Source organism: Empidonax traillii, unplaced genomic scaffold (genome assembly GCF_003031625.1).
Source record: "Empidonax traillii isolate 1590-97213 ecotype Southwest subspecies unplaced genomic scaffold, ASM303162v1 scaffold59:size1551110, whole genome shotgun sequence".
NCBI lineage: Eukaryota > Metazoa > Chordata > Aves > Passeriformes > Tyrannidae > Empidonax > Empidonax traillii.
In genome coordinates this window covers 1,077,267-1,097,135 of record NW_020955252.1, presented here as the reverse complement: position 1 = coordinate 1,097,135, position 19,869 = coordinate 1,077,267, and the positions used below count along the sequence as shown (strand labels likewise).

General features: G+C 37.7%; 1 protein-coding gene across 1 annotated transcript in view; it reads left to right on the top strand.

Annotated features, from left to right (window-relative positions):
* TENT4B (terminal nucleotidyltransferase 4B) overlaps nt 1-19,562 on the top strand; it is a 38,437-nt gene extending 18,875 nt beyond the window's left edge. Inside the window, 11 exon segments of the mRNA XM_027879820.1 lie at nt 1,658-1,781; nt 6,899-6,945; nt 9,674-9,794; nt 10,826-10,933; nt 12,773-12,901; nt 14,188-14,401; nt 14,974-15,100; nt 15,202-15,305; nt 16,965-17,152; nt 17,727-17,891; nt 19,147-19,562. Coding sequence (XP_027735621.1) covers nt 1,658-1,781; nt 6,899-6,945; nt 9,674-9,794; nt 10,826-10,933; nt 12,773-12,901; nt 14,188-14,401; nt 14,974-15,100; nt 15,202-15,305; nt 16,965-17,152; nt 17,727-17,891; nt 19,147-19,326 — 1,507 coding nt within the window. The 3' untranslated portion in view covers nt 19,327-19,562.
* The last annotated feature ends 307 nt before the right edge of the window (nt 19,563-19,869 follow it).

Below are 19,869 nucleotides of genomic sequence, written 5' to 3'. Positions count from 1 at the left end.
GTTTTTTGACTATTTTCCTTGTTGTTTCTGGTTTTGAATGGTAGCTTAATGGTGAAGCACATGGAAACCAAATTTAATTCAGTACGTGTGACTGGCAGTGAGGACAGAGAGTGAACTTGGTCATTGGAGTGCTCAGATTGTCCTTTATCACATATTTCTCACCTGAATCCAGTTCTTGCACTGGGAAAATAGCTGTAAGGAAGTTAAAATGCCAGCATGTGGAATAGCAGTGAAGAGCAGAAGAAGAGATGGCTGAAAAGCTGAAGGCAGAGTAGTCAGTGTGGTGTAAGGGATTGCAGTGGAGTGTGCATGTTAACTCTGGGGTTTAAGTTTCCAAGGAAAAGCAATAAAACAACTGTGGAAGGAGGTAAGAAATTTCCTCTGTCAGAGGAGTTCTTCTCTTTGCCTTGTCTATAGAGAGCTGTTGTGGTGGCCACCACAAGTTGCCAGGCTTTTGTGACTATTTCCCTGACTGGGAGAGGTGTTTGTGGGGAGAGAAGTTTGTGTTGTTCATAACTCTGCAGTATTGAAGAACTTAATGGAGCTGGTTTGAGTTCTTTCCCTACCCTGACTCTGTTAAATACAACTATCAGACATTTTAATCAGTTTTGTTGGCACCTGTATACAACTTCAAATTATTAACAGTTGATTTATTTAGGTTGTGTGTGCAGTATTAGATTCCCTGTCTCAGCTAAGGGCTTGCTCTTAATAAATTGCTCTCTTCTGATGGTCCCTCGGAGCTTTAGTGAGAGATGCAGTTGTACTTGGTAACTAGAAACAGCACATTTTTAAAGATAACTAGCTATTACTATAGTGGTCATTGCAAGAAACAAATGAAATTAATGCAGTTACTCTGTGGCTGGAATTATGTTATTAGTCAAGATGATGATGTGTTTATGATACTGCAGAAGCACAGAAATTTGTAGCACTGTATGAAGACATTTTTATTTTAGCTCTTATCACAGGCAAGCTAAACATAACTTGCTGACTGTGAGAAGCACATGTAATAGAGTAAACTATATATGGGTTAACTGTCTGTCAGTCACTTATTCTTCTGAGCCACCACTGCTGCATGTGTACTACTTATTTTCTGGGGCTGTATGAGTTTATGTGAGTTCTGCGAGCAGTAAAAGAAGCAGTTTTTCCAGCTCTAGTACTGGCACAATTACTGACAACTTTTGCAAGCGTGATACTGAATACAGACTGCTGCCTGAAACTCCCTGGCTGGTGCCAAGGGGCTGACTAGGAAGTGTTGGCTAAAAACCTCCTGTTTAAATTTTTGTGAAGAGTGTACTCAGAGCTTACAGCTGCGTTCGTAGTTGAGGACTGAACCATTTCTGTGTTACGCTGGCATTAAAATAGAGTGTGACTTTCCATGTGAATTGGAGGCACTTGGATTTAGACTTGCTTCCATGCTTTTAGCAAATGAAGTGCAGTATTGACCTGTTGGCACGAGAAGCTAACGTGAAACGAAATGCTAAGAAGTGTTGTGAATGTGGATTTTTTTCTTTTTTTAATTGCATGCTGCTCTAAAACTGCCCCTTGAGGAAACTGGGAAGTAGGAACTTAAAAAGCATATTTGATTAGAGTAGTTGGTATTTCATTCGCCTGTGGGTTTTTTCCTGACTTTTTGTTCTTTTTTTCTTTTCTTTCTTAGTCTTCATGAAGAAATCATTGACTTTTATAAGTATATGTCTCCCAGACCTGAAGAAGAGAGAATGCGGATGGAAGTGGTGACCAGAATAGAAAACGTTATCAAAGAGCTCTGGCCTAATGCAGATGTGAGTAGGATGCTGTTTTATTTGTTAATTTATAAAAGCAACGTTTTGTGCCTGTTTACTTCCTGAAATATTGAATACTGAAAATGCTGTTTATTTTTCCATGTTAAAAAAACCCCAAAAACCATAAAAAGATTCTGGTCAAATGAGAGTACTGATCTTTCTTTCTGGAATAATACAGGTTAACATTTTCTATGACACATAGGACCAGAGACAAGTTAGTCCTGCTTTAGTCACAGAAAGGACATGGGGTGTGGCAACATTCTGTCTCATGAATATTTATTTACTAAGATTAATGGAAACATATCAGGCATCCATGCATGTGTTTTATTAAAAAAAAAAAAATCTTCTGAAATTCTTGTCTTCACTAGTAGCAGGGCTTCTAGTCCAAAGACCCTGCAGTCTTAAATAAATCTGTTAAGGTGGAACACCAGCAGTGCCCTTACACAGACCATGGTATATTTAATGGGCAATTAAATTAAATTGGCATATCTTACAAATTTAAAAAAACCCAGGAGTTTCTGTATAGGAAGAAAAAAATCTGTAGATCTGTGTATTGAGCTTACAATCTGTAACACCTCTTCCCACTGAAGATTGGGTTTTGGTAGCATTTACTCATTAGAAACAAGAGTTTCTCCTGTGCAGAGCTAAGTGTTTTTTGCTAAGGTTGGATTGAAGAGAAGACAGAGAAGTTACTTTTACAAGTCAATATGATTTTATGGGGACATAGTTGGATTTCTGGCATAATTGAATCTAGTTTAATTGTATTCCTCTAACTAATACGGTGTTCATTTCCAGAATGCACATTTGTAGCTGTAGTCATCTATTTGTAGATGACAGTAGCTGAAAATAAGGGCTTGTGAGTCAGAATAGCAAACCAAATTCAGACAGCAGAATCTCTAGTATAAGGAATGCTCTTTGATCCTGCCACAGTAAAAGATAATGTTTTGACATGAGTGACTTAAATTCCCAGTTCATTTCAAGTCTTCTTAAGCTTTTTTTGGAATGTGTTTTTAGAAATTGGCAGAATAGGACAGAATATGAATTCTGTATAAGCTCTGTGTATGTGGTGTGTGGTTTTGTGTGTAAAATATACTCACATTGTCAAGGTGGTTGTTGTTATAGACAATGTATCAGTAACGTATCATATGGAAGGAGCACTTTCCATTCACTGATAGCTGCCTTTGCTCAGTTGGAGGGCATCGGTGGAGTCATTACTACCTGCATCTGGGAATTTTGAGCACAAAGCTTTCCATGGTTTGAAACTGTGTAAGAGACTTTAGCATATGTCACAGGTGTTGTACAGCTCTCCTTAACCCAGTGAAACAGTGAGGCAGACCCTAATCAAGACTGGGAGCAGTGAACTGACAGCAATAATATAGGAAATAGTGTGGGTATGAAACTGTGCATGCTGTGATACACCCTGTCAGTGCTAGGAGGGGATTTCACCAAAATCACCAGTTGCCTCAGCCTAGAGGAGATGCCACTATTTCTTAGGCAAGTTTGTGTGCTGCAGGCTTAACTAGTGCAATGGCATGTGTGGATTTATGACCAGGGGATCTCTTTTTGTTACCACCCACACTTTGAATGGGGCACAAGACTTAGTGCTTACAGAGATACTGTTTGTAGGACAAGCTTGATCTGTCAAAGTTAAGTCTTTTATATTAAAAATAATTTTTTACAAATATATATATATATATATTAGGCCTTGAGAAAAGTCTTTCTTAAAGCTACTGAAACTTTTTTGTGGCCACAATACATTTAAGAAGGGGAAGCAGTTTACAAGCCTTACTGCAGGAGACAGCTGACCACTGGGCTGAGCTGTAACGTGACCAAGAGGAAGCACACACTGTGTAGTTGGAAACTGAAGTTCACTTTTCAATTAGTGCCAGTTAAAACTGCCAGGACTGTCTTTCTCTGCTGTGCTTGAAAATGTTAGAGAGCGAGAGTGTGCCAGTTCCGTTTTCTCAAGTCAGTAACTGTTCTTCAATGCCCGACTGCATTTTGTCTGCAGTTGTTATGTCGAGGAGGAATTCTCCTTTTGTATGTCCTTCCATTTTCTGGAGGCTAGGAGGGAACTGAACAGTGACAACAGACCACTGGGTTATAATTTGGAAATTACTGTGCTGTTATTTTTCTAACACTTGCTTTATCAGATCTGCTTGGGAACTGAACTGCTGAACTCAACTGTGTTCAACTTTGACAGTCTCTTGTTGTAATTTTTCAGTCCTTTGAGTTAATCACTAACCTTTTGGTAATCTGTGTTGGTTTAGCTACTTCTAAGATTCAGGTTTTGAGTACATGCTCTGAGAAGGTGGAGTGTTATCTGGTCCAATGTCCTCAGCTTTAGCTGTAGAGTAAAGTGATGAGTTAATGTTTAAGCGGTTCATTTTGAGTCATAGATGCAGCCAAAACAGCTAAAATAAACTTGTAAGTTAAACATACTCATTTAGTTTGTAGTTTCTCACTAAGCACATAGGTAAGACACAGTCATTAAAAATCAGATACCAAGAAAAAGGAAATCAGGCTTCATGAATCTAAATGTACAGAGAACATGTGGAATGTGCCTGAGCACGTACTTTTTTTTTTTTCCCCCTCTCCTGTTCCACTTAGGAAAAGGCTGAAAAAGCAGATGGAGGGGGGTAAAACTAGGTACCCTAAACTGTTACTTTATTTATAGAAGTTAGCAATTGTGTCATTTGCTCTCTTACTCAAGGGAATGTGCTTAGAAGGAAACATTCCTAGTAAGTGAGAACTGTTCTTGGCATCAGCAAGGCTCTGACCATAAGAAACGCTTTAATTACACTGAAACCAAACATCCCAAAACCTTAAAAGAAAACATTTTAAGACAAAGATTTTTGACCAGTTGAATATGCAAATTTGACTGTTGAACAAATAAGTACTTAGACAGTGGAATTTAGGATACATTTCCCAGAGTGTCTGCGTGACCTCACAGATCTGAAAAGAGGTAACACTGCATACTTCATGCCCTTCAGTTATGAAAATACTATGATGGAATGAAAGCAGAAAGATGAATTCTGTTTAGTTCAACAAACCTCAGAAATTCTACTTAATGACGTAGAAGAAGGGGAAGTTAAACTGGCTGTGGATAGATTTTTTTGTTTTGTTTTGACAGAGGTGTTTTGGTACCAAGGATTTACCAAGCTTTTGTGGTTTTCCAAGTTCTGCTGTGTGTAGTGAGCACGTATTTGGGCACATACTGTAATTAAAACTCCTTTGGGAGCTTTGGAATTTATTATGAACAAGCTCGCAGAAATGTGGGAGAAATAGTAACAATAACAGAGAGTAGAAGGAATCACTACAGTACTGTGAAGTCTGAAGTTACATTATGAGTGCAGATACCTCTGTCCATGTAGAATAAAAATATGATCAGCAGTGTTGGCACACCACAAAAACTAATGCTCACATCTCAAGCCATAATAGAGTCTTGCATTTGGGATGTTTTAAATGCGTGCATGGCTACAGAGCTTCAAGAGTTTTAATTCCAACTTTATAATAAATCAAAATCCTTTACAATCTGTGTTCTGATTTCACCATTCTTCCTCTTTTATCTTTCCAGATTTTGTGAGAGAGAGGTTGAAGTGTGGGTGTGGGTTTCTTTTAGAATTGTTCAGTGTTTCTCATACTCTGAATTATTGTACAAGAGCAGATGTTGTCTCATTCCTTTCAGTAAAGGTCATATATGTTGTATCAGTAAGTTTATGAATACTTTCAGGGTTGTTTATTCAATAAAGGCTCTCTTTGCTGTTCAGCTGAACACACTGTTTTGTTTGATAATGTGAAAGCACATTTAGTTTTTTCTGAACCCATCAGTGGTCATTTTATTGTGCAAAAGCAGTTTTCTGATGTTTTTGGTGGCCAAATAAATTCTAGTTTGACTGAACCCCATTTCATAGAGGGTGCTTTTATTATTATTCTGGATTAAAAATAGTGATAATTATTATTACAATCTTAGCTTTGTGACGCCTTGTGATGCTTTTCTTAAGATCTAGTGCAATATTGATGCTTATTCAGTGGCATCTTTTGCAGTCTTTGCTGGTTTGAGAAGCTGTGAACTTTCAACATTAAATTGTGTATGTACTTTTTATTGAGTGTGGGGTGAGTGGGTAAAAAAATGAAATGATAAAAAAATAAAGAAGAAGCACTCAAACTACTTCTTAGTCTGCTGAAGTATTAAGACACTCGCAAAACATCATCTCTTCCTGTTTCCCCCTTTTTCTTATCCTGAAGGGGAAAAACATAAAAAGTGGGTCATTTGACATCCAAATAGGTGGCAATCAAGCTAGTGTATGAGACTCATTAAAGCAGAATACTCAAGTCTGTATAAGGTGGCTCCAGGAAACACATCAGAAGACTGTCTGGTTGAAAATTAGTCCAAATGTGTAGATATTTTTACTTTGAAGTCTCACCAGCCCCCCTTTGAGACTCAGCGCATGAGTCCGACCTCCCGCAAGGCTTGGCTAAGGAATGAGAGCGAGGTTTTGGACAGCTTACAGTGAAAACCTGATGATTTACACCTTCAGTGATAGTAGAAATCCAGCATAATAAAGTAATTCTGTGGGATGCGAAGCTTGATGAAACTTTGTTTGTTGTTTAAGCAGAAATAAACAGCATTATGCTATTTGCTTTGTAATTCAGAAAAAAAAGGGTCATGATATAATGAATACATCAAACTTAAACTTAGAAAATGCTTAAAATTGGAAGGGTACACTTTGAGATATGAAAGCAAAAACCAAATTGAGCTGTTGCTGTTTTTTTTAAAATGTTCTGTCATCCTCAAGTGTTTTGAAATCTTGTGGTTTCTGGGTTTTTGCCAAATTTGGTCACGAGGACAATTTTTTGCATTATAAAGAAGTTTTTTTTAACAGAAAAGTCAAAGTTATTAGAGTTTCATGGGTAATAACAATGCAAATAATCCATTTTTGATACACTGAAGATATGAATGCTTTAACAGGAGTATTCAGAGTGCCTGTCAGCAATACCAGGATCTGCCAATGGAGGGTAGCAATAGCCAGCCTTTGCAAGCAGCCTAATACAACTTGTTTGTCTTCTGAAGCCTGAAAATTTGTTTTCATATATATCCTGTTCTTGTGTTTCAGGTGCAGATATTTGGAAGTTTTAAAACTGGTTTATATTTGCCTACAAGGTTAGTAATTTTTCAGTGTAAATTCTGTACAAGAGAAAAGATGACTTGTTGATACTTGTTACATTAAGAAAGTGTTAAGATATTAGTTTTCTGCAAAGTGTACAGGATTACAGTAAACAATATAAGCTATAACACATCTATGTAGATTTTGCATGTATCAGTAAAAGCATTTGAATTACCATGTGCTCAAAAAAGGCTTACGTTGTGATTTGGCTTTGTTAATAACAAAAGAAGAGATTGACTTTAAAAGAAAAGCTAAATTTTGTCTCCAGATAGCTAAACTGAAACCTTTAATGTTACCTTGTTAGTGTTAGCACTGAAGAGAGAAGATTATATACAGAATTGGCTTTTTCCTTTCAGTCTTCTTTTGTGAAATCTGTACAATAGTCAACATCTACCTTTTCCAAATTTATTTTGGAAAATATTTTAGTTTTCATAAAGAAAAATCATTACTTAGGGACAATGGTATCTTCTGTGTAGAAATTGTAAGTATTTTTAACAATTAAATAGAAATGAAAGGCTTAAATGGCTGCAGGGTACAAATGCATTTAAATAGCCTAATTCTGAGGATAGCACTTGAACAGAGTTCCATACTTCAGGAATATGAGGACATCTAATACTGACTGCAGGTGATGGATACCCTTGTCATTCTTTCATCTCTTTTTGTAAAAGAAGGGACCTGACAGATGTTTTAGCACCTGCTTTAGTCTTAGGAGTTACAGAGAAGTTGAATTGCTCAGTGTCTGTTTGAAAAGCCACAAGTTAGATGTACAGATACTCACTGTTTTCACATTTGCCCCCATTCTTGACCTTTTTTTTTCAGTGATTCTAAATAGGCTTAATTAAATTTGATTTGATGCTGGTAATGCACTTGACTGATAGTTTTTTTACTATGCTTGATTGTTTTGAAACTGATGTAACAAAAATGCTCTGCTGTTGTCTGTTTGGTTTCATATACTGCCTTACTCCAGTATTTGTTTCAGCTGAGGTTTTAGGGGGAGAGCAAATGCAGATACTCCAAATACAGTACATAAACCCACAAAAAAACCTTCCTGTGGCCGTGCTTGCCAGACTTTCAAAATAACCTGCATTTGTGTTGGTCATTAATTCACTGTTGCCTTCTATCAAAGCTTCTCTTCGCCCTGGGTTTTCCTGACCTGTCAGTAACTGTGTACTTAGTTTAGATTTCAGGCTCTGGGATTCAGGAAGACCTACAGTGGTTTTTTAATCCTGTTTCTCTGTGCTATTTGCCTTACATCCATTTACTTAAGCTCATGTTGAAGGTGTGTGCACACAGTTGTTTAGCTGCTGGATCTCTGTTCTTTTGCAGGCAGTGTCTATACTCAAGGTGGCAACAGAGCTGTTTTTTCTGTTTCGATGTGCATCAGAAAAAGGCCTCCTGTTATTAAGTGTCAGCAGTGGGTTTAACACTAATTTAGATTAGAAGAGAAATGTTCAGCAGCATTTCCTTCTCTCCAAGCTGGTTTTGAACATAGTTTTCTGAAAGCTGTCCTTGTCAGACAAATGGTCTGTGGCTGAACTGCTGCTGAACTCCTGCTGCCGGCACTGCTTGTTGGCAAGAGCTTGTTCATTTAGTGCAGATGTCGTTTCTTTGAGACTGTTAAAGCAGTGTTGTTTGTGAATCAGCAGACCTGTAGAATCTATAGGGGAGAGGAAGCATTCCTAATTTTTTTGTGTGTTTTCTGTTATGCAGTTTTCCATATCACTGAAGTGTCCTGCTAACATAACTACAGGTTTACATGCTCACCTCCTCTGTGTTCCCAACCAAGCAGGGAAATCAAAGAAGTAGGGGAGGAGAAAAAGCTCAGGATCTCACAGTACCCCTTACTGGCTGTGGTTGGGACACCAGCCACCTTTTGAATTTGGGTTCAGGGACTGAATTAGGTTGTCAGCTCCCTGTGTAGTCAAATGAATGTGTGTGCATAGGGGGGAAGTGTAGCAGGATGGAGACACCTCTTCAAGGAGCTGAGTTAATGAGTGAAATTAATTAGGTGGTTTGATCTTATTTAACAGCTTGTTGCTTCCTGAAGTCAAAGTTGCCACGTTTTCCTTTCCCTGCTCCCTGTTCTTGGCAGTACAGGACAGCTGGTTGCCATGTGCCCACTGGTGCTCTGATTGATCATGCAGAAAACCAACTTTGAGATGCAAAGAGACGGGAAATTACCCCAGAATTTTTTGGGGGCTCTTTAAGAGGGGATGAAGAAGGTTTCTGCCAGACCCATTAGTAGGTTGAACTGATTTGCTGTGGATTGGGCAACCACCAGACCTAGAGCAAAGGAGGAGACAGAGCCATGCATCTGGGAGTAGACGGTGGGGAACAGGACTTGCCCTTTCAGTGACAGATTGTTAAATTGGCATTAGTGGTAAATACAGGCCAAAGATGGTGGTTTAAGTTCATTTCTTGCTCTGAATCATTTTAGAGAAGCTGATCCCTCTCTACTCACAGTGTGGCCTGAGAAGACTAATCTTAGGCTTTGCAGCCCAACTGTGTGTGTATCTGTCCCCTCCCCTTCGTAACCTGAAATATTCTGTACTTCCCCAAGTGTAATAGTTCATCCCCACCCATTTCCTCAGAAAATTACGAATTAATTATTTGGTTAAGCTATGTTCTGTCAGCCTTATTCTAGAGATGTATAGATGTCAATTGTTTATATTTTAAGTGTGTTGGTCTTTTATTTGAATAATTTTTTTTTTTTTCCCATTTCAGTGATATTGATTTAGTGGTGTTTGGAAAATGGGAGGCATTACCGCTTTGGACCCTGGAAGAGGCTCTGAGAAAGCACAATGTAGCAGATGAAAACTCAGTAAAGGTTTTAGATAAAGCAACCGTAAGTTTGGGGGAAGAGGGTATTTCCTTGTTAGAAGCTAAATTTCAAATCAAAGATAGATCTTTGGGAAAAGAATGAATTTTTGTAAGAAGGAGCTATTTTGTTACATTAAATTTGAAATAGAACCAATAGTTCTTTTTAAAGTAAAGTTTTTATTACTGACAAAATAATTGATAGTGCAATAACAGAAGTATTTCTTCTGTTGGGGAAATCATCTGATATCCCATACACGCAACACACACTTGCTTTTAAGAGAGATTAGACTAGTCATTGTTGTGACTTAATGTGATTAAATGTTATGAATTTCTGACCTGAGTTTTTGCATAAGTAAATTATTTAATTTTTCTTTTTGCAAGTAAGCAGGCAAAATAAATTTTCACATAAAAATACTGCGTACAGTTTTGCGTAAAGAGATAATGGTATGTCATGCATAGAATAGGATTAATTGTTAAAATTTCCTACCTTCTGCTAATTTTAAGAGTAAGTAAGAGTATTGGAGTTTAAACAGGTGTCTAATTCATAGCTCTTATTAGTAGAGAAAGGTAATTTGGCAACTGCTCAGGTGGAGATACGTCAGAATGCTCTCAATATCTGTGCTTATTGTTTGAATCAATTTTGGTGAGGGAGCGATGACCCCAGTGACACGAGTTGTCATTTCTGGAGTCTCTGGTACCATTTCTCTGTGTTTCTCCAGAGTTTGTCTCCCCCTGGTGTCTGTGGTTCCCACCAGGGCTGAGCTGCTGCACCAGCTACTGACCCAAACCAGTCAAAAATCTGTAGTGGAAGATGAAGCATTAAGTTCTGTTCAACAGGACAGTAAATTGAAAATAGTGTTTATGAGTTAGAAAAGCAAGGTTTAAGTAAACAGATTGGCAAGGAGAGTGAGTTCATAAGTAGGAGTTCTGATTTCTCTGCCTACTTCCTCTCTACAAATTCATAAAATATTTCAGTTTTACTGGTGCATATAAGTATAAATGAAACCAGATGTGTCTTGGAAACCTGTATTGACTTAAACTGTCTTTTTTTTGCAGGTACCTATTATTAAACTGACAGATTCCTTCACTGAAGTAAAAGTTGATATAAGCTTTAATGTACAGAATGGGGTAAAAGCAGCCCAGCTCATCAAAGATTTTATCAAGGTTAGACAAAACTATAATAGAACTACAGAGCTGATTATTTGATAACTTAGCTTTATTTCTTGTTTTACTTTGATTGCATCATTACACTTTCACTCTGTTATTCTTTGTTGTCTGATACTACTGAGGGATGTTCTTAAGTTTTAGGTATATTTTCTTAAAAGACATGATGATATTAAAATATTCAAAGAAAGTATGGAGTGGTTTTAATGGTACAGTCATTAGGAAAGTGCACTAATGTCTGTCTTCACTGTTCTGCTCTTTTAACTGTAGTTCTTATAACTTAAAGGAAGTACAAACCATCTTGTTCTGGACTGAATATTGTTTCAGCATACAATGCTAATGAAGTAGAATAAGTTAAACTTACTGTTCAGAGATTCACTAGTACATGTATCATACAGTTATTTTAGTTTAATATATGGGATCATTTTGTTAGGATTAATATGCTTTTGTATTTAAAGTTTTGAAGTACCATTACACTATTTTCCTTTCCTTCCCTTCCCCTATTCAGTGCATTGGACACTCACAGTAATTGTTTCATAAAAGCCAGTAGATAATTTTTCTTAGATTTTCACTTTCTGTTTATGGAAGTAAAGTGCTGTTCAGTCTCACTGAAGTGCTTAGGTATTACTGTTCTAATACTGACTGTTTTGTTACTTTAACCAAACTACTGGACAGCAGGAGAATCAGAAGTATTTTGGTAGGTAGATAAGTAACTAGGTAGTAGCTAAGAGCTGGCCTTGAGCTGGTGTGGCAGGGAGGTGGCACATGGCTGCTGAGGAGGGTCCTTTGTTTAACTTGTAGAAGTCCTGATGTGTACTTGCCAAGGGACTTCACTGGTGTTCTTCAGGTGCTCTCCATGAAACATGTGCAGGGCATTCTTGTGGGTCTTTTTTTGTCCCACATAATTTTCAGTTTCTAACGGAGGTGTCATATTCGGTATTAGCCTTGGAAATGCCTATTTCTCTTTGGGTATGCAGTTTCCTGAGAACAATCCTGTCTTTGAATTTTGGTATACACTGTTATTCAACACTTCAGCTTGTGACCATAAGTTCTTAATAGTTCAAAAAAGGGACTGTGATGTCTTCAGTTAAATAGGGCTCCCAGTACTCACCATAAGGCTCATGCAGAGAAGTTCTTAGCGAAATTCTTCTTTCTCTTTAATCTTCTGCAGTCACAGACATCATGATCCACGTCTCATGTCCTGCACTAAGGAACTTTTTGGCTCTGTGTTCATAAAAGTGATATTACTGGGCCTCTTTTGCCCCTCCCCTGTGAGGGGGTGTACAGAGTGCAGGCATAGCCTCCACTGCTGTCCAAAGGGTCCATGTTCTCTGCATGTGCAGTGTATGCACACCTCTAATGCAATCCATGTGGATAGACCTATCAAAGGACCAGGTATCCAAAGGTAAATGTTTGGCTCCTTTGAAAACGTTATCTGAGTTTAGTAATTTTGAAGGGCTTTTTTTTAACTCTGGGCATCTGAAGTTCTTGCAGGACAGAAATCTCAGCCTACTTTGGGCTATCACCACAGTCGTATCAGGAAGGTTTTGTTACAGATCTCCGTAGTTCTTCCTTGACAATACTTTTCATTTGTATGATAATAATAATTCTTACTTTACGATCTTTTTGCTGTTGTTAAATCTGCCTCCAGAGTTGAAGAGGTAAGTACCTGTATTGATCGCAGGCAGAGCACTTGGCTTCTCCCCGTTGCTAAAAATAATAGCTTAGATTTGTACATGGCTTTAAGGTTGAATATAACAGATAGTTTCAATATGCTCTCTTAGCATCCGCTGTATTCATGCACCACAGTATCATAACATCTTTGTTTTTCTCTTTCAGAAATATCCTGTATTACCCTTTCTAGTTTTAGTATTGAAACAGTTCCTGTTGCAGAGGGACCTCAATGAAGTATTTACAGGTGGAATCGGTTCTTATAGTCTTTTTTTAATGGCTGTCAGTTTCCTTCAGGTAAGCTTCACGGAATCTGTGGATGCCACTGGTCCGTAAGGAAGAAGAAATTTGATCAACCCTTAAATTTAATAATTTAAACTATCATATTTGTGGATTTGCACCCCTTTTCATTTAAAAGTAGATACATACCACCTGTCTTTTCCTGTTCTTTCTCCCATACTGATACTTTTGGTATGAAAGATGTTTAGAACATCTGTTGGTGTATCAGTGCCAGGCACTGATACACAAAATACTGATATACATTATTGATACATATGATCTTGACATTCATCCTAAAACAACTTGAATGTTATGTAACTTATTTGGGAAAAGCTCCATAAGGTTGGTGTTACCTGTAGCTGTCCTTTGTAACACTTGATTTCCAGGTCATCTGCCCTGTACGTGCTTTAATGAATGCAATGGAATTGTGGTTGGTTGTGTAGGTTTCTAATGTGTTTTACAACTTTCTCTTGAATCTAAGAGGGCAAAATGCATGAGCTCAATCTATATTGTTGTGCCTGGAGGAGGAAAATACTGTACAAATATGAAGTAGTGATTTCTGGCTGTATCAGCCTCATTCTCAGCTAAATGTTACTGTATAACTGTGTGTCTGTAAGTGTAAGTCTCTACTTTTCCAGACTGTAGTTACTTTTAAACCTGAGTCTGGAACTGGAGCTCAGTGTTTGCTGAGTGCTATTGCAGTTGCCTGCTGAGCACAAAAGAAGTTAAGGCAACAGGCATCTCTTTTTAAAAGAAACCAAAATCTCTCCCAACCCCAGTTTTTCTTATATTGACTAATAGCACTTCCATTTGCTCCTGCAAAAAGGAAAAGAAATGAAGTCAGGTTTCCTATTATGTTGAAAGTAGGAGCTGGTTTTGTTCATAGTTTCTAAGGACACTACTTTAACAGCAGAGGGAACCATGGGTATAGCTGTGCACATGAGAAGCCTGTATTTGTATTGCAGACCCAGGTTTGTGAGGTGCAAATATCTTTGCTTTCTCACAAGATCCCTGCCATTAGTGCTGGATGTTCACTTACTGGACTGAAAGTTCAAATACAAAAACGTTAATGCTTGATAGCCTTTTTTTAAAGAGGTAATTATTTTATAGAAATTTTCATAGCATCTTGATTTAAAGATGCAAAACAGCTTTATCAAGAGAAAATACTATATTTGGACATATTTGCTTTTATATTATGGTTTGCATTTAGTCATTTGCTAATATGTGAGAAAGAGAAGACTCTTAAACACACTTGAAACTTGAAATCTTAAAAAAATGATTTTTTTTTTCTCTCTTCTTAATAGCTGCATCCCAGGGAAGATGCCTGTATGCCCAATGCCAACTATGGTGTTCTTTTAATAGAGTTTTTTGAATTGTATGGACGTCACTTCAATTATCTGAAGACTGGAATCCGAATAAAGGATGGTGGCTCTTATGTTGCCAAGGATGAAGTTCAAAAAAGCATGTTGGATGGCTACAGACCATCAATGCTGTATATCGAGGATCCATTGCAGCCAGGTATCCTCAGAAGGCAAGATTTAACATAGGGAGTAGGAAAGAAGGGTTGAGGGAGGAGCTCTTAATCCAGTGGAGTTAAATGAAAGAATTAGATATATGGCTGTGTATCTGTAGGTAGATGGAATGACCACCTAGAACCAAACGTTTGTTTGTGCTTAGGAACACAAGATCTACTCAGAATACAGTGATAGGTGGCTGCTGAAATGGTGAGTCAGGGGCAGTTTCAAGAAGTTTAACACGTTTCTGATCTAGGAAAATGTCATCCAGGACAGTACTGTTATACATGTAATATATGCAGTACAGGATTTTCATTTTTTAAATTATTTATTTTATTTTTTCCTTCGTGTATTGCACTTTTACCCAGAGAACTGATGTTTTGGAACTTCTGTGAATGTAAATATCTATAGGTCTTCTAAGCTCTTTCAAATATTTATGCTTCACATAATCCTGTTCTACAACAAGTATCTGCAGTTAGTTGGGACTTAAAGGCAGTTTTTAAAAAATGCTGATGTCTCCTGTCTGAAAGGTGATAACCACAGTTTCAATCTTATTTATTATATTCTTATTTTAAGGTAATGATGTTGGGAGGAGTTCCTATGGTGCCATGCAAGTGAAGCAGGCTTTTGATTATGCCTATGTTGTTCTGAGCCATGCTGTTTCCCCAATAGCTAAATATTATCCTAACAATGAAACAGAAAGGTAAATTCTCCATGTCTAAATCTCAGACATTAATTGCTGATATTTTTGTGTGTCTTAAAAATTCATTGTGGTGATGGTTTTGTTTTTCTCCTGGTTTGCAGTATATTAGGGAGAATAATTAGAGTAACACAAGAAGTGGCCACATACAGAGACTGGATATCCAAGCAGTGGGGAATGCAGAGCAGGACAGAGTCTTCGTGTAATGGTAAGTTTTGACTCAGCTGAGCGGAGATTGGGAAATTTCCTGCAGATTTTGATCATACAGATTTTGTTGTTGCTTTTGCAACATGTGCAATATGTGCATCTTAGTAGGAATTTCCTTCTTTTGTTCAGTATTCTCATCCTTTCATCCAGAAAAGTTAGATTTGTACAAGAGTAAAACGGCCTCGTCTTTATTCTACTGCAGTAGATTTGGTCAATAGAGAGGTCTGTAAAGAGTGCTGCCTTCCAAAAGGAGACTTTGGAAAAACTTCCAATTTAAATGTTGTCATTGTTACACTGCCTTTGTCCTTTAAATGGGGACAAGGTTTTAAAAAGAATTACTGGAAATGCTAGTTTAAATCTGAATACTAACCCTCTGTTCTTTTATTTTTCATTTTAAAGTTTAACATATCATATGTGTAGAGAAGTAATATTTAATCCAGGATTGACTGTATAAGTGGAATAAGCCTTTTAAACAGGAAAATCTTGAAATACCAAAAATTATTTTTGTTTTTAACAAATGGAAACAAAATCTACCCATAGGACTTGGTGACAGTGTCTTTTAAAATCATCTTTAATCCATTGCCCATCTTCTGACTTCAGCAGTCAGTTGCCACCCTCTTTTGGTGTACGTGTATCTTCTGTCTGGAAATTTTCAAACTAAAATTAATTTTAATAATCTCCAGTTAATTTTAGAGTGTTGCCTACTACAAGTCTTCTCTTGCTAGGGATTAATCAGTACATGATGCAACTACTCAGTCTTACCCCAACATTGGGATTTTGTTTATTTGTTTTTGGAACCCATGTTAGTGATTTTTCTCACTGTACCTGTCAGTGGAATGTGCCCTGGGCCATTTGTGTTCTCTCAGGCCCTTATGGCGCTGCTGTACCCCTGGGAATGGCAGAGAACTGCTGGTCAATCCTGCAAGGAATCCTCAGCTCCCTGTTAGCTACATCCATGCAAATACAGCTAGTGGGGCAACAAGTGTGTATTATGTAAATCAGAGGGAACTCCTAAGTGTCTTATGTGAGATAAAACAGCAATTAAAAAAATAAAAATAACACTGAATCAGGAAGGTAATGGTGACAGTTACAGTGGTTGTCTTGTAGATTTAGTTTGGATTTAAGTTCCAATTCTTTTTTTTTTTTTTTTTTAATTAGGACAGAAGTTAGTGGGATGTGAGAGTTTTGTATCTTCAGTGTAGGAAATCCTATAAAGTTCTTCTGATCCTATCAGCTCCAGCAGAAATAAAATGGGAGTTGCTGAGTATTGGGCACATGGGAACAGAATTTAAACCTCTGTATTTGAGTGCTGTTGAAGCATGGCATGAAACAATCTGAAGCAGCCCATCTGAACTTTGTTACTGCCACCTTCTGTGTGTTATTGCCCTAATTTCCATCTTGAACTGTGGGCAGTGCCCACGTTTTCATAGTGTGCATCAAGGGATGTTGTTGGGAAGCCACCACGCCCTCTGTGAGGTGCTGCCTGCAGCGTGTGCACACACACACCTCCCGTGTGTGTTCAGTGTGTGTGTGCAGGTGTCTCTGCATGTCCTGCAGGATGTAACAGGTTCTGTGGATCTCAGTGGGTATATTACAAAAATCCAAGGCAACATACTTCAGCAGTTAATGTGTGGTGATGCTTCTGTTTTGTTTTTACTAGGTAATGGAGTAACCTTGATAGTAGATACTCAGCAGCTAGACAAATGCAACAATAACCTTGCTGAAGAGAATGAAGCACTGGGAAAACCTAGAAATAAAACTTCAGAAACACTTAGTAAACATTCTTCAAATTCTTCATCAGGTCCTTTATCATCATCATCGTCTACACTGTCCAGCTCTAGTGATGTAGTAAGTACTGGAGGTTTTCTGACTTTTTTTTTTCTTTGGGGTTTTTTCCCCTTGTTTGGATCACCACAGAACACATTTTGGAAGCTTGGAGTCCTAGTTAGTTATTTCACCCAGAATCCTAACTTGCATAAGATGTTAACTCTTATGCAATTTCTACACATATAAGTTGCAGTGTGTTTTTGACACAATACATGTAGAGAGTAAATGCAGCAGATACAAAGTTCCGTAGCTCTCTTTTCTCTGGGAAAATGGTATTTCAAAAACAAAAAACGACTGGTAATCCTAAGACACATGCTTTAAAAAACAAAAAAGCAAAAAACTTTAAAAAAAATCTCTTTGGGAATTCCATTTAAGAAATAAAAGGAAAATCTCAAAACCAGAATCACATATCAGTAGAATTTTAAATCTCTCTGTTTTACTCAGTAAAAATTCTGGATTGAAAGAATTTTAATATCTATTAAAATAAATGTATTTTGAGTTTTGTCCACTGTTAGCTTTATTTTTAAAGGAAAAGTCACTTGTAGAAAAACTTACTCTTAAGAAAAACTCACTAATACTTTACATTTTCCTGAAGGATTCTGATGGAACACCTTGCAAAACCTCTAAACAATTGAGTTGTCGTCAGTCTACCACAAACAGAGTGGGGTCACAAGAAGTGTCACTGGAATCCTCCCAGTCGAGTGGGAAAACACAAAATAGCCAAACAGCCAATACATCCAGCAACACGAACAAATCTCAGGTTTGTGGAATGTTTGAAACAACATCTGTATAGATTATTTGAATATTACACATGTCCCCCATGGAAGGGTAGTTTGTTCTGGAAAGGAAATGCTGTGTTTTTCACCTCCCCTTTACCCCACCAAAAAGTTTTCGGCACTGATTTTTATCTAAAATCACCTGGCTCTTTCTTTACCTTGCACAGATGAATTTGCATCTGTGGCTTTCCCAGCCCTAAAACAGGTGAAATTGGACTGACTTTTTTGGGGGACATCTAGATTTGCCAGAGGTATAGAACTGGTTTGCACTCATTTCCTCTTTGCAAAAAGCACATCAGTCAAGTTTTGACTGCAGAATTTGAGAACTTACACCCAGTGAAAAACAGTTAGCTCAAATGTATGTTTAAAACTCTGGCTGCTCTGTTAGCTGTTGATACTTGTTGAGCTGCCATCCATTAAGGGAGGTTAAGATTCTTTGCTGATACATGAAATCCCCTCTCATTTCCCCCTTCAGACAAATATCTTTATGGTGACACCTACCAGAGCTTGTGCATTTAGGGGATTTCTCATGTTAAGAATGCTTCTATGGCAACTCAGTGTTCTGGAAATATTATATGCCTCTCTATATACAATATACTTTGGATATATGCAGTTTAAATTTTTATTCTTTGACACAATGTGAGACTTCTGAGTTTGAAAAATAGTCTGGAATCTTCTGGAATATTATTCCTGAAAATAATTCTAAAGATGTGCCTCCTCTTTGCTAATGGTCTATCTCTAGCTTCTAATGAGACAGTTCCCAGCCTGGGCCTTGCCTATGCCATGAGTGTGTGTTTGTGTTATTGGGCAGAACTAATTCCAGGCTGGAATGTGAATGTGCACAATCTGAGATCTCTATAGTTCTAAAAAGATGTGGTATGAAATTAGTCCTGGATGAGATTTGAGCAATCTTCCTCTGTTGTCTTGGATTATGGATTTACTTTTCTGTACAATGGTAGAAAAGTTCTGTCCTTTCCAAAATTCCAAGTGCTCTGCTCTTTTCTCTGGACCTGCATAGTTTTGGATCTAGAGATGAACATTTGTTATCCATCCCCAAAGTGGAAGATGGGCATTGCTGTGCTGCTGGCTCAGCAGTGGCCAGGCTCCTTCTGCCAGAGCAAGTTTTTCAAGTGTAAGGTTTTCATAAGTTAACATCCTCATTATCCAGAAACGGGGATGTGTAACTGCCACACTTGTTTCCCTTTATCATGGATTCACCGTGTTTTCTTTCTCTTTCAGCATGGATCTGCACGGTTATTTCGCTCTTCCAACAAAGGCTTCCAAGGTCCAACAAACTCAAGCCACGGTACCTCAGTCACAAACAAACAACATCAAGGCAGCAAATCACACCATCAGTTCTTCCACGGCAAAAAGAGGAAACACAAGAGGGATGCGGCCCTGTCAGACCTTTGTAGATAGTTGCCTACTTTATGACTGTTCTTCTGTGTGCAATGATCTCATGCTACAGGATAGTTTGATAGTGACTCCTTGGATCTCTTCTGGAGCTTCAGACTGTTCAGACATAGATTAGCAACTGCATTTTTTTTTTCCCAGCTCGCCACGGAACGGAACATGAAGATTGATCACTGCAGAAAAAAAAAGAGGAAAAAAATAAAAAAAAAAGGAAAAAAATGGAGAAAAAAAGGAAAAAAAAATTTTTTAAGAGGAAAAAGGCTGCTCATTTGATAAGTCATATGCTACAACAGGGTCATTTAGAATATAAAAGCTTGAATGTAAAATAAATGTAATTCCCATCAGCTCATGCTGACCTGTAGAGGTAGTACTCAGTGTGTCTAGGGGGTGGTAACAAACAAATAAAACACAAAAAAATAGGAAAAAAAGGCAAAAAATTGTATTTTGAGGGAAACCCAGCCTTTAAAGGTGAAAGTAATTTGTGCATGATTTTTTAATTATTTTTGCATATACTTACCATTTTATTGTGTATATATAGATGACCATATA